This window comes from Choristoneura fumiferana, chromosome 4 (assembly GCF_025370935.1).
Source record: "Choristoneura fumiferana chromosome 4, NRCan_CFum_1, whole genome shotgun sequence".
In the NCBI taxonomy this organism is placed as follows: domain Eukaryota; kingdom Metazoa; phylum Arthropoda; class Insecta; order Lepidoptera; family Tortricidae; genus Choristoneura; species Choristoneura fumiferana.
In genome coordinates, this window is record NC_133475.1 from 6890002 (window position 1) to 6900979 (window position 10978).

The window sequence follows — 10978 nt, forward strand, 5'->3', positions numbered from 1 at the left end:
TCGAGTTTCGTAGTAGCCCAGCTGCACCGCCTCCGCGCCGCGCTGCACCGCTCCGCCTGCGGCGTAGCGTCGTAAATCTTTCTGTATTTTTGTTCTTTCACAACCAAATTAATTTACGACGTAACTTTACATGAATGTTGTTTATGTATATTGAACGTTATCTTCGGGATATTGACGGGCTTTGGCCTCCTGATACGTTATACCAATCCAATTTATTATAAGTGTAAACAAACCGACTTTATCAAAATTCTTGTATAAACACCAACTAGATCGAATCAATAACACATTTATCTATAATTCTTGTCTTTTAACTAGACATCTAATCAATTTTTTCACCAAAATTCACTTGATATACTTATTGAAATATTTGTTGTTGTTGTTTCTTTAAAAAATATGGCTCTGTCTATTGGAGGACAATAAATTTTGCCAGTGTCTAGTAGTTTTTGGCGTTGTACGGTAAAAAAAATCTAGAAAACGAAATATGAGAGGTAAAGTACTATTCAATGGAAAAAAACAATTGTGTAAACAAAGCAATTTTTCACGATTACTCCGTAGTTACTTACATTTGAACGCCAATTCCGATCATATTCACATCTCAATGAGCTCACCACTGTTTTTAACAATCATTTTATCATTAAATAATCGTGTAAATATGTTTATTTTATAGAATTAATTGGAAGACGAACATCCGTTACATTTGTCAAATTGACATGAAAATTTTTTTCCTCACCGAAGTTGGTCTATGGTCGGTCTAGTCTCTGGAAATTTAGTGCTGTACCAACAAAATTAATTATTTGACTGAACCAACCTTACCTACCGATAATTATGGCTGGCTCTGCAAACTAATTTATTCGTAGATATAATTATTTGTGTTAAGTTATACTATTTAATGAAGGTTTATAAAGGTTTCTAATCCTATCCTACTATCCTACTTCCTACTATATCCTACTAATCCTACTAATATTATAAACGTGAAAGTTTGTGAGTGAGTGAGTGAATATGTTTGTTACTTCTTTACGCTGAAACGGCTGGACGGATTTGGATGTAATTTGGCGAAAAGTTAGATAACCTGGATTACAACATAGGATACTTTTTATCCCGATATTCCCATGGGATAGGGATAAAATCTTGAAATAACAACCGCTCAGCTTAGAGTCATGAAAATTGGTATGTAGGTAGATAGTTTGACATCTGGAATAAAACATAGCCTACTTTTTATTTCGATATTCCCACGAGATAGGGATAAAATTTCGAACTAATAACCGCTGGGCTTAGAGTCATGAAATTTGACCATGAAAACAACGATTTAATTTTCGGGAATTCCCACGTAAATTTTTAAAAATCCCGGTATTTCAGCTGCTGGACCTAATGATTTACGTGTGCGAAGCCGCGGGTAAACACTAGTTGGACGATAAAATAGTATTATAGTAGAAATTATGTAGATTTCTATTTATTAGTATCATATTTACTGTGGAGTCCATTGTTGGACCAAAAAATCATTTTGAATCACTTCCCTGTGTCTACTCTCATTTCCCTGTCTTATGTAAATTTAAAAATGCCTCTTCTAAATTATATCGAAAATACAAACTGAGACATGGATGCACAGAAAACCAGAAAAAGAGACCAGCGCTGGGAATCGAACCTAGGTCCTCAGCAATCCGTACTGCGTAGTATAACCCCTACACCACCGTTGGACAGGAGTCAAGATACAAATTTCTCCTATGCACACATATCTCAGGTTGCCTTTTGTACTACGCTACTTAAGGAGCAAAAAATTCTAAATTAATCCATATTTTAACTGACCCTTTCAATTCTAAAATACTCCATCATAAACCTTGGGGAAAATATACGTCAAAAAATATGTGGATATACATGTTTCACCATTTTAAAAAATTCTACCCTTAAAGGGGTATAAAGGGGAGTGTAAGATTACATGGAAAAAACGTTAGGTATTTGAAGATATAATTCTAAAACTTCGTGAAAATGCTGAAAACGCTGAAAATGGAAACATTGTGAATGACTCTTGAACAGGACTAAGAGAATACGTGATTCGCCATTTTTAAAAATTAAATTTAGGGAAAACATTAAAGAATGAAATATGAGTAAATTCAAAATAATTATTTACTGCTGATTGAAGTATCTTAAAGAGCTTTCACATCACTAGAGCCAACGTCAGTCAGTCAGTCAGCCAGTCGTCAGTCAAGTGTCATTGTCAGTCACCACATTTGTTTACACAATTGATTTTTCCATTGAATAGTACTTTAATGGTGGATGAACGATGACAGCGCGATTAAAGCAATCTTCATTGAAATATTTATTCATTTGAAATATCTTCGTCAAAATCTGACGTTATTTCTTGAATGAAACATGGGTATAATCTGTAGTAGCATAGACTAGCGTAGAGATGGTGGAAAATTTGATATTTTAAATTCGATTCATGCTCGAATGAATAAGCGATTTTTATTTACTTACCTTAAAAATAAAAAATAGTCACTGCTTTATAATTGAATAAACAGTCTTCGGAATCAAATCAAGTATTGTAAATACTAAAATATAGACAAAGATACTTTGATCTATTCAATTAACAAATTAATCGATTTACTGAACAGATTAATTAGTTTGCAATAGGTTCTAGGTTTTCACATCATTGAATATCTGTGGTCATCATTTATGGATCATCTATCAAAATAAGTTGCATTTTGGACAACTAAATAGAGTTGGGGTAAGTAGGCAGGATTTTCAAACCGACTTCAAAAAAGGAGGTTATCGATTCAACCTGTATGTATGTATATGTGTATGAATTTCACAGGGGATTAACGATGACGGACAATCGTTCTAGCTTGGTCTATTACTGACAAAACGCGTTATTTAGAGTTTTAGCCGGAACAAAGTAATTACATGAAAATGCAAAAAGGGGCGGATTCCAAAATCGGCTTTAAGGATCGTATTGCACGCCCCATTTTGCGGCGAGGCGGCATTTGTGGCAAGTCACTGACCGCACTGACTTTTTCTTTTTTAAGTAAGTAATTTATTTATTGATTTGGCACACACTGCGTGTTTTAAAGTTCGACGAAGTTACTTAAACAAGTTAGTTATATTATAAACTAGCTTTTACCCGCGGCTTCGCACGCGTAAACTATTCGGTCTGGTAGTTGCAATTGAAATTTTCGGGATTTTACAAAATTCCCCTGGAAATTTCCAAAATTTATATCGTGGTCTTCCTTCATTGAGGTTGTGTTGCGAATAACTGTACAAAATTCAAGACTTAACCCAGTGCTAAAATTTCAAAATTTTTCCCTATCCAAATTCAGATTCATATCATTTATTCAGTAAATAGGCCGCAATGGGCACTTTTACATCTCATTTTTTTAAATACCAGCACTTTCCGAAAGACCATCATTGCCAAGAAGAATGCGCCGCAAGAAGCTTGGCAGAAATTCATTTTTTCAAAATAACATAAGTACAAATAAAATACTTAAAAACTACAGTAAGTATACAATTAAAGAAAAAATTACAAAATAATAATAACAATAATACACGGATGTATGGGGTCCCTTAGTTACAAAACTATCCCGTGGAAATATCGGGATAAAAAGTAGCGTACCTATGTGTTATTCCAGACGTCCGGCTACCTACATACCAAATTTCATGCCTCTAAGCCCAGCGGTTATTATTTCGAGATTTTATCCTTATCCCGTGGGAATATCGGAATAAATAGTAGCCTATGTGTTATTTCAGAAGTTCAGCTACCTACACACTAAATTTCATGGCTCTAAGCCCAGCGGTTGTTATTTCAAGATTTTATCCCTAGGTATCCCGTGGGAATATCGATTCAAAAAGTTGCCTATGTGTTATTTCAGACATCCAACTACCTACATACCAAATTTCATGACTCTAAACCCAGCGGTTGTTATTTCGAGATTTTATCCCTATCCGTGGGAATATCGGAATAAATAGTAGCCTATGTGTTATTTCAGAGGTTCAGCTACCTACACACTAAATTTCATGGCTCTAAGCCCAGCGGTTGTTATTTCAAGATTTTATCCCTAGGTATCCCGTGGGAATATCGATTCAAAAAGTTGCCTATGTGTTATTTCAGACATCCTCATACCTACATACCAAATTTCATGACTCTAAACCCAGCGGTTGTTATTTCGAGATTTTATCCCTATCCCGTGGGAATATCGGAATAAAAAGTAGCCTATGTGTTATTCCAGAGGTTCAGCTACCTACATACTAAATTTCATGACTCTAAGCCTAGCGGTTGTTATTTCGAGATTTTATCCCTATCCCGTGGGAATATCGGGATAAAAAGTATCCTATGTTTTAATCCAGGTTATAAACTAACTTTCCGCCAAATTTCATCCAAATCCGTCCAGCCGTTTAAGCGTGAAAAAGTAACAAACATACTCACTCACTCACAAACTTTCACATTTATAATATTAGTAGGATGATCCATTGCATTAAGCGGCATCAAGTTTCGAGTCGAAACGACCGCCGGTGCAACGTGAGAGGCCTGAGCCTCGTGTTCCGCCCGCCGCCCCGCCGCCCGCGCGCCCCCCGCGCGGGCCGCAGCACTCCGCCAATAAGCAGCCAGCTGGGCGCGGGTATGCTGACGCGGCCGGCCGAGCCGCCGCGCCGCGCCAGCCTCCTGCGCCGCCTAAGGCTACTGAACCGAGGGCTACTTCGACGCCGAACAGGCCCTTGAGCACTAAAGTGGACGAGGAGGGGTTCATATTGGTGCAGAAGAAAAGCAAGGCTCGCAAGAAACCTTGTAAGAGTCTGTGTGGCTCTGCTGAACCGGATCCAGGCTCCGTGCTGAGGGCGGCCACACCGAATACGGCACTGTATGTGTCGCGTCTGCATCACACCGTCGCAGTCGCAGATGTGGTGGAATACGTCCGCCGGAAGAGCGGATACACGCTGAGGGTGTTCCAGCTGCAGTCGCGCCACTACGTGCACTTCAGCTCGTTTGTGGTACGCGTGCCGCGGCTGCTGATGGGGACCATCGTGAGTGCTGCCTTCTGGCCGAAAGACGTCGTGTTCCGGCGGTACCAGGGCACCATGCCGCAGATGAATGCGACGTCGGGACGGTGACTCAACGGGGTCACGCCGTTTTGTCACCAAATTAGTTTTAAATATTGATTATAAATATGTATGTTAGTCTGTAAGGTATTTATTGTATGGGCCAAGTTGCCCGAAATAAATGAATTTATTATTATTATTATTATTATTATTAAATATCTGAATTGCTTTCGAATCTTTTGACTGTGATCAGGTATGTATCCTAGGTTCTCCTAATGCACGAGCACGAGAAAATAGCACGTACGTACATACATATAGTTGATTGTAAACGGACACGGTCACATTTAACCGCCCACCCTTTTAAATCGCCTGTCGTTAATTAACGACAATAAATGTTTGCAATATAATTTTGGAAACAAACAAGTAGGTAAGTATATTACGCCTTTTAAATTCCCGTTGGGCGTCGCAGTCGTATGATTTTTTGTTCTACCTACTACCTACGTGTAAATGTACTACCTATCTCGACTAAGGTTACTGTTGGAATCATTGCAAGGAGTTAGAGAGCGGAAGTATCTCTACTTTCTTGTGTATTGTATTGGTTTAAAGGTAAGGTACGGAGGTAAGCCGCTAAGATCTAAACACCTGCCAGGTACCTACCACCTGGCAGGTAGAAAGTCCCACCAAAATGATCAGTCTTTTTTTTGTTATTTTTAGTTATAAACAATAAATAATCCTACTTAAATCCTACCCCACCCTACCCCATTAAAATTTCAAGTTGCCTCATATAACTTTTAACTATACATTTTTTGCAAAATATTTTTGTACGCGCCTGGCAATGTTAAAGCCCCGACTAAATCGTCTGGGATTTCAAATAGGCCCAGTTGAACGAAGAGACCACCCAGGATCGACCGACCTGGCGCATGAGAACGAGGAAGGCCGACCCCAAAATAATGGGAAGAGGCACAAAAAGAAGAACAAGAAGATTCAAGCACAACATACAAAAACCGGCCAAGAGCGTGTCGGACACGCCCAGGATAGGGTTCCGTAGCCATTCCGAAAAAATCAAGTACTTACATAATATTTTTCTAAGGATTTCATATTGTGTACGGAAGCTTCCAAGTTTAGGTATGTTTTATACCTTTGGCTGCTATTTACTCTTAAACTACCTAGGTACTAATAATTCTCAAGAAATCTAAATCTATAATTAAGCCACTATAATTTTCCTTGTAAATTTGATATATTTACTACCATTCTCAATTTTTTCATCCAACAGGTTATATTAAGAGGGGGGACGCTCAATTTGAATGTTTTTTTATCTTTAAAGTTAATATTTCGCAAACAGATAACTGAATCGAAAAATCTCACTGGAAACTCCCCAATAGTTTTAAAAGACCTATTTAACGATACCCCACACTATAGGGTTAGTCGAGGAAATAAAACCACCCCACTTTACGTGTACCTAACCAAACCTAATTTTTTTTTTATTTTTTTTTGGTTTTATCACTTTGTCGGCGTGACTGATATGTATTTATATTCATGCCACAGATTTCTAGTACTAACGGTCTCTGAGCTTAGCTGCAGACCGACAGACAGACAGACGGACAGACATCACGAAACTATAAGGGTTCCTAGTTGACTACGGAACCCTAAAAATTGCATATATTGCCTCACATTTTTGAAAAATAAATTAAAAAATTTAGGGGTTGATTTAGCCCCGCTACTTACCAGCAAAGTCTGCAGTTCCGTGTTGGGGTATAGGGGTGATAGGAGAGAGATGTATGGTACAAGTTTTCAGCTTGCCTCAAATACCTACCCAAAGATTGGTGCCAGCTCTCGTACTAATTCTTTATACATTTCAAACTAAAGTTATGAAATTATTATTCGCGTTTCATCCTGATTAGGTAACTATAACGTTATTCTTCCTACGTCTTTTTTATACGTAATGGTTTCATAAAAAATATATCGCGAAGTGTATCATGTCAAAAAAAAACGCATTGTACATCTTTTTTTATTTACTTAATCATATGAGACATTATTACATATTTCACTAGAAACATTAAAATATTTTATAAAATGTTATTAATAAATGAAATTTTCACAATAATAAGATAATTAGGTACTTGCAAAATACGACACACCCGACCCGAAAATCCTTTTAAGATAGTCAAAAAAATTATCACCTCACTTGGGTAGGTATCTGTCATTATACTGTCATACTCTCATTAGTTCTCTTAAGAAATATTTAATAAAACCAGAAATATTTACTTAAATATCTATAATAACTAATTGAAATTTTAAAATATTCATTAATGAACTTCTGTGTGTAAGTTACACACAGAAGTGAAATAGGTACACACGTGTTTTACTTCAAATAACTACGCCAAACAAAAAAGGGAAGGCACACCATTTATTATTGTTTTGTTTTGTCACAAATCAAAGACCCCTTCGAATAAAATTGCCAATATTAGTAACTAACCAAATCGAACAGCTAGAAGACTGCGCACTACTTTTCACTGACATTTCTTATATACTCGTAGCATTCAAAATCATCACACTCCATAATTAATTACCACAAAGGCTAAAAGACATGGGCTCTACAGGAGGAGGATGGGCCCGACTGGCTTTCGATCGCACAGTATAGGGACAAATGGCGTAGGCCAAGATCCACTTCAACGCGCTCAGCCAGTGCAGTAAGTAAATCATGGGTCACGTCTATCTTAACCAGCTGGCTTATAATGAAGCAACGAAACACCACACCTTCCGGAGTGCAGTAATAATTAACTGCTGGTGCTTGGCTGGCACTTGGAGTTGGAGGAATGAGCTAAAATTGTTAGCCCTGTTAGACTCAAGCGGGCTGATAAACAACTCGGACTCTTGTAGCAAGCCCTGAGCTGCCTTGCGGATGTGCTCGAAAATCTTGTCCAACCGAGATAGGTAGCTACAAGACGACGCTGCAGGAATGATCTCACGCGGATTGCTGAATACACGCTACTCGCACAAATGCATGTATATCTATTCACGAAATATGTTCTTGAAGTAAATAAATAACTTATGTAGACGGAACGTTAAGCTCTGGGTGTAACCCGCACCCAGAACTCTGGTATCGTGGTGATGATGCCTTGTATCCGGCGCGCCGGTTTGATCAGCGGCCGGCCGTCGGCAGAGCTCACGTCGAAGGCTTGCATGAACGCCGCCAACACTTGGAACATGGTTTGCCGGGCGTAGGTCTCCCCGGCGCAGAGGCGACGACCTGTGACAATACGAATTTATCATCATCATCATGTGTGCAGTGCATCATTGTACTCCGAATGGAATGAATATTCATTCTACTCCATTTGTACCTATTAGTAGAAAATAGCTCTATATTATGCGCATTACAAGCACATTGCATTGCAGCCACATTTGAAGTTCGTATATTAATAATTGCTTTGTGATTTCAGATTGACTAATGAACTACAAACGTTGATTTTGGGGTTTAATCAATCCAAGGTAAAAAAAGGTAGGCAGGTATAAAGTTTGGCTTGTTTTCGACTGGCTTTATAAACATGTAGGTTTAGGTACAGGCAGCCCTCATTGCAACAACCCGCTATTTGAGAAAGTAGGTTGGGTTTGTTTCTGCCGTACAATTGTGAGTTAAAACTTTCGACATTCAAACATAACATGCATACAGAAAGTATGCAAATTGGAGGTAAATTTAGATCCGAGCCAAGAACTTACATATTTACAGAAGAGCGTCTACCTAACTACGTACCATTTTTAATTTTATCTGCAAACATTGGGTATTGTTGTGTGATACAGACGGAACTAATAATAAAAAGGAAAGAAATTATGTCACTGTGTTCCTTCCACAATTGATGTCGTCACTTTTTTGCCTCTCCCGCTGTCAATGTAATTTATTGTCAAGAAGAAATTAATATCTAAGGCGTATTATAAAGTTAATGATTATATCATGGACAGGGATATTTGGAAATAATTCCGATCCGCATTAGCGATCCCTTCAAATAGCGAACCTACTGTGTTAAAAATAAAGTTGTGTTAAATACTTGTGATGTATATACATATCATTTAATAATATTGTAAATCTGTTTGAAAAAATATATACCTCTTTGAGTTTCTTGCCGGATTCTTCTCAACAGAGGTTTTTCCGAACCGGTGGTAGATTTTTTTTTGACATTCATAAGTGCTTGTTATAGCCTAAATTGAATAAAGATATTTTGACTTTGACTTGACTTTGAAATGTAAGAGCTAAGTTTTCCATGTTTTCAAAGGTTTTAGTAGGTTGCGGTAATCAGCAATGAAATGCTATCCTTTTAGCACCATCATCTCTGAAATAATCCATTTTTGAACAATGAACTTCGGGACAGACGGAGTTGAGCTGAGAAAAAAGATATGGCCTTAAAGCCATATGCGCGGTCGCATGACATTTCTTTTCCTTTAATTAATTTAGTGGTGATGTCACACCATAAACCAAAAATATATACTCTTGAGAAGTGCCTACCCACTAAACAAAATTTTATCGACACAGCAGGGCTACTACGAAACTCGAAACTCGAAGTTCGTGCCGTGCGGTCCCTGTGACTATTATACTATTTAATAAGAGAGCGAGAGGGACGGTACGATACGAACTTCGAGTTTCAAGTTTCGTAGTGGCCCTGCAGATGTGCGTTTCGTTCGACTGTAGGCAGTAACAACAACCAACAACAACATTCCACTCACAAGGTGTCATTTAACGGTTATGGGTTCGCCGTAAAAGCATATTAGTGAGCTGGCAATGGCATAATTTACCTGCTCCAAAAGGCAAGGACTTGTCGCTGGACAGGTTGATTTGGCCGTCGTCGATAAAACGCTCAGGCCTGAATACTTCTGGGTCGCCCCATATCTTTTTGTCCATGTGTAAGCTAGTTAAATTCACAGATACCAGAGAATTCTGGAAAATAAAAAGTATAATTCGTTAAAATCAATGAATCGACATTCAATAATATAGACCAGGGCCACAGAATAAATAAGTACTTAATAGTATCTACAAAGTTTTTGCCCTTGCCACTATTTTTTCGGTTTTAAATGAACTGTGCTTGCTTAACCTTGTAAGACCCACGTGAAAATTTGATGAAACTTAATAAGAAGTAAGTATAAATCGAGAAAAATTGACACACATTAGTGGTTTACTAATGTTTCGGCGAATAACGTTTGGCAACCTGTTTCATTTCGCAACTTTTCGTTTCCCAATTGTTTAATATTTCTGAAACTGTAAATATTTTAGGATTTTTATAAAACCAACCTAACCCAACCCAAAGGGTTCTGCACGATGGCCCTGAAATAAATCCTGAAATGTTTACAGTTTTAGAGTTTGCGAAATGAAAAGTTGCGAAATGAAACAGGTTGCCAAACGTTACGTTGCGAAAAGGCAGTACTCGCTCATTAGTATTATTAGTAGTAGTTTAGTGCATAAGACACACTGCCATTGCACCAAGCCATTTTTGCCAAGTCATAGACCCCTTGCAGGCCTTCTTCGACACCGGGGGTCATTAAAGACCACTTTGGGCACTACTTTACGTAACTTGACCAAGCGAGAGTGTAGCGTGTTCGTTTCTGTTTTCAATAGATTTTTCAGGTCACATTCCTCAACAGTTTCTTGTGAAATTTTGTAAGAAAATGCGATAATTAGGTAATAGATGTTTTTGGTTTTTGAAAGTTTTTCAAAATGGCGGAGCCATAGGATTGAGCATTTAAAAGACAGACTCGCGAAATCTGCAGCTAATAGAACAGTAGTTGCAACTATAGTGAGTATAGTGAGTTGCAATATGGGTTATGGCCGCTAACAAGTTTCGAATCACCTAAGAATCTAAAATTTTCAACACGTGTACATCGGGGTTAATCACGGGTCAGTTTTTATGTTAAGAAAACACGCAAAATAGCTCTCGAAATGGGGAGAGATAAAAACAAGCCGTTCGTT

At 38.0% G+C, this 10978-nt stretch overlaps 2 protein-coding genes across 2 annotated transcripts in view; both read right to left on the reverse strand.

Moving 5' to 3' along the window:
* The window catches only part of LOC141427374 (probable cytochrome P450 304a1), a 102519-nt gene that overhangs the window by 61256 nt on the left and 30285 nt on the right, over positions 1-10978 (reverse strand). The window lies entirely within an intron of this gene.
* Positions 7484-10978, reverse strand: part of LOC141427376 (probable cytochrome P450 304a1) — a 16256-nt gene continuing 12761 nt past the window's right edge. The window contains exons 4-5 of the mRNA XM_074086722.1: positions 9811-9952; positions 7484-8275 (exon numbers count right to left, since the gene is read on the reverse strand). Of these exons, the coding sequence (XP_073942823.1) occupies positions 8091-8275; positions 9811-9952 (327 nt within the window). The 3' untranslated portion in view covers positions 7484-8090. The remainder of the gene's footprint in view (positions 8276-9810; positions 9953-10978) is intronic.